Source organism: Dinoponera quadriceps, unplaced genomic scaffold, assembly GCF_001313825.1.
Source record: "Dinoponera quadriceps isolate SergipeBrazil2010 unplaced genomic scaffold, ASM131382v1 scaffold8057, whole genome shotgun sequence".
Lineage (NCBI taxonomy): Eukaryota > Metazoa > Arthropoda > Insecta > Hymenoptera > Formicidae > Dinoponera > Dinoponera quadriceps.
In genome coordinates, this window is record NW_014561891.1 from 10458 (window position 1) to 13697 (window position 3240).

General features: G+C 42.1%; 1 protein-coding gene across 1 annotated transcript; it reads left to right on the forward strand.

Annotated features, from left to right (window-relative positions):
* Positions 1–2297: 2297 nt before the first annotated feature.
* LOC106751070 (histone-lysine N-methyltransferase SETMAR-like) lies at positions 2298–2716 on the forward strand (the record flags this gene model as incomplete). The annotated part of the gene is made up of 1 exon (XM_014631849.1): positions 2298–2716. A coding segment is annotated over exon 1 (419 nt), but the record flags the coding sequence as incomplete, so codon positions are not given.
* Between the last annotated feature and the right edge of the window lie 524 nt (positions 2717–3240).

The window sequence follows — 3240 nt, forward strand, 5'->3', positions numbered from 1 at the left end:
GCATTTTGGAGTCCGGAGACACACTCTGTCTCTTTCCTCTTGTCCTCCTTCCCATCCCCACTGTTTGTTTTTAGTAAGTCCGCCATATTAATTGATATATATTCTCGGGTTTGCTCATCATGAGGCCCCCACCATCGGTGGGGGCGCTTCCCCCGGTAGAAAGAATCTCTAGTGAAGGGTGAGGAAGCCGAGAAGCGGTTTTTCGGGTAGCCAGTCCTATCCTCACCAAATGACTCTACTGAAAAATGTTACGGGATAGGCTCGTGCCATATTTGATGCTAAAGGTTTAACGTCACCCCTATCGAGTGGGCGCGCACCGATCCGACGGGCCGCTTACCCAAACCTCAGGCTAGACGTTGCTACTATTTACCCTTGGTGGCATCGGATATGGGGGCAAGCTGGCTAGGCCGCCCTCCACTCTCCCGCCCGACGCAGGCGCTTCAGCCCTGACACTGGCTCCAGTCAGACACGGATCAACGGTTCTTCCACATTAAACATAGCGGTTTTAAGGGCCCACCGCCGCCGCTGAGGGCAATCCTCCATACGACGACGGACTTCCATATTACTCCCACCAGAGGTCAGGTACTAACATGATCTGGATCCCTGGCTACCCCCCTAGACCATCGAAGTGAACCAGGGAGCACCTGGGGGTTACTACTCCCCCAGTTGTAGTTTACCAGGAATATCCACGCCAGGCTAACCGGGGCTCATTCGTTCATCCACACACCCCTTGCTGGGCCAATGCCCGACAAGAGGGGGGCGCTCCTGGTCGTTCCTCGCCCCGGCTCCTGATTCGCCGCGGGACCGAGATTCTGCAGAGAGAGAGGAGACTCTGATTCATTGGAACATAAGTTTCATCACTACGACAAGGTGGCGCCTTCGTGATGAAGTGTGTTCATCCACTCTTATTTAACATAACAAAGGAAATTATAAATTTTCCTAGGATAAATATTAGATCTACTGAACCTTTCTTTACTTTAGAACTTAATTTAACTTTGCGCGGAGCTCAATTACACGTAATTTCTCGCGACTGAGAGAATTTTTTATTAGACTGAGAATCGTGGAACGACACCAGCGATGTGACAGTTGCGATTAAGCGGTGAAAATGAATACACACCGAGCAATATCTTTCAATCGCGCAATTATAAAATTAATCGTGTACTACTGTCGTGTGTAAAATAATTGCAAAATTCCCACGGATTTTATCAACAATCAATTTAGTTTAAAACAGTTCATTTGGTATCGATAAAAACGAGAGTTGGATTTTGTTTTAATATGTTGGAATGCTTAAAGTATATTCGAGTATAATTTTTCTAAAGTAATGTTTTGATTTAGGTGGTCTATACGCATTCGGCAGTCTTTCTTCGATGGAGGCGATAATCTCGAAAATAATTGGCTCGATAGTAGAGTCCAACTATTCGACGCCACCACAAGGATTTCAGTATCACGTGGAATAATACATAAATCTCGAAAAGTACTATTATCCCGTTTTAATTCCCAATTATCTAGTTACTGCTATTGTTCTCACCGCCATAGGCGCATCAGACATGTGCGTGGCTATTTTTGTACAACATTGTTGCGGATTGTTCTTAATAGTATGTATTTAATATAATTTTATATAATAATAATAATGATGTTAATAATAATGTTAACAATAATATTTGATATATTCATATAATATTATGAAATATTGGTAAACACAGTCATATACGATGGCGATCTGATAAGTAGTAAAATTTACGCATGGTGGCGACACTGCAGCAAAATCGGTTTTAACATCATATAGCCTCATCTTTCAAACAATGTCGGTCAAAATTACAGCCTTATCCGTCCATAAGTTTTTCGTTGGTAGCCGATTAAAGTGAACGCCTCAGCCATTGTCGTCAATATGGAAAAAGAGCAATATCGTTCGGTGATTCGTTTTCTTGATTTGGATGGGAAAACGTGTGAAGAAGTGCAAGAAAAATTGGAAGCAGTTTACGGGGGTGTTGCTCCTTCGAAAAGCACTGCTTTTAGATGGTATACCGAGTTTTGTCGTGGTCGCACATCCGTCTTTGATGATGACCGTCCCGGGCAGTCAAAATAGGTTACTACCGATGATTTTGTCGAAAAAGTGCACGATATCATATTGGTCGACCGTCGGGTGAAAGTGCGTGAGATAGCAGACATGGTACAAATCTCGTAAGAACGCACAGGACATCATATATGATATATTGCACATGAGAAAACTATCGGCGCAATGGGTGCCTCGATTGCTCATCATGGACCAAAATCGAAATCGGGTAGTCACTTCGAAGATGTGGTTGGAGTTGTTTCAGCGCAATCAGGCGGAGTTTCTGCGTCGTTTTGTGACTGTAGATGTAACGTGGGTCCATCACTATACTCGAGAGACCAAGCAGCAATCTAAACAACGGACTTTACGGGGTAAAAGAACTCCGAAGAAGGCCAAAACGGCCCCATCAGCCAGAAAAATCATGGCTACGTTATTTTGGGATTCCCGTGTAATTTTCATCGATTATTTGGACAAGGGAAGATCTATCACGGGGCAATACTATAGTGATTTGCTGGGACGAATCGAAGTGGAACTGAAAAAGAAACGGCTTCATCTTGCAAAGAAGAAAGTCCTGTTCCATTACGACAATGCACCAGCACATTCATCCACAATCGCTATAGCTAAACTGTTCGAATTGAGGCACCAACTGCTCACCCATCCGCCGTATTCTCCAGATTTGGCCCCCAGCGACTTTTTCCTGTTTCCCAACATGAAAAAAATGCCTCGCAGGAAAGAAATTCACGTCTAATTCGGCGGTTATCACTGAGGTAGATGCCTATTTTGCAGAATTTGAACAATCATTATTTTTAGAGGTCATTAAAAAGTTACATCATTTTTGGAAAAAGTGCAGAGAAGTGAAAGGGGACTATGTCGAAAAATAAACCGAAATTTTCCGAAATATTGCGTTTACATTTTAATCCTAATAATTATCAGACCGTCCTCTTATTAACAAAGAAGTGAACGATGAAAATAAACATTGAACATTTGATTGAAGATAATTTCCACTTTTCACAGAGTCACTTTTTGATAATAGAAAAAGAAGAAGATTTATATTGGCAACAGCATAATTTTTAATCTGAAAAATTAAAATAAAAAAATTTCGAGTTATAGTCGATCCAGCAAGTAAGAATAATCGGATCGTATGAATTCACAAAATGTTGCAACTTATTTAAACGAAGTTAATGCCT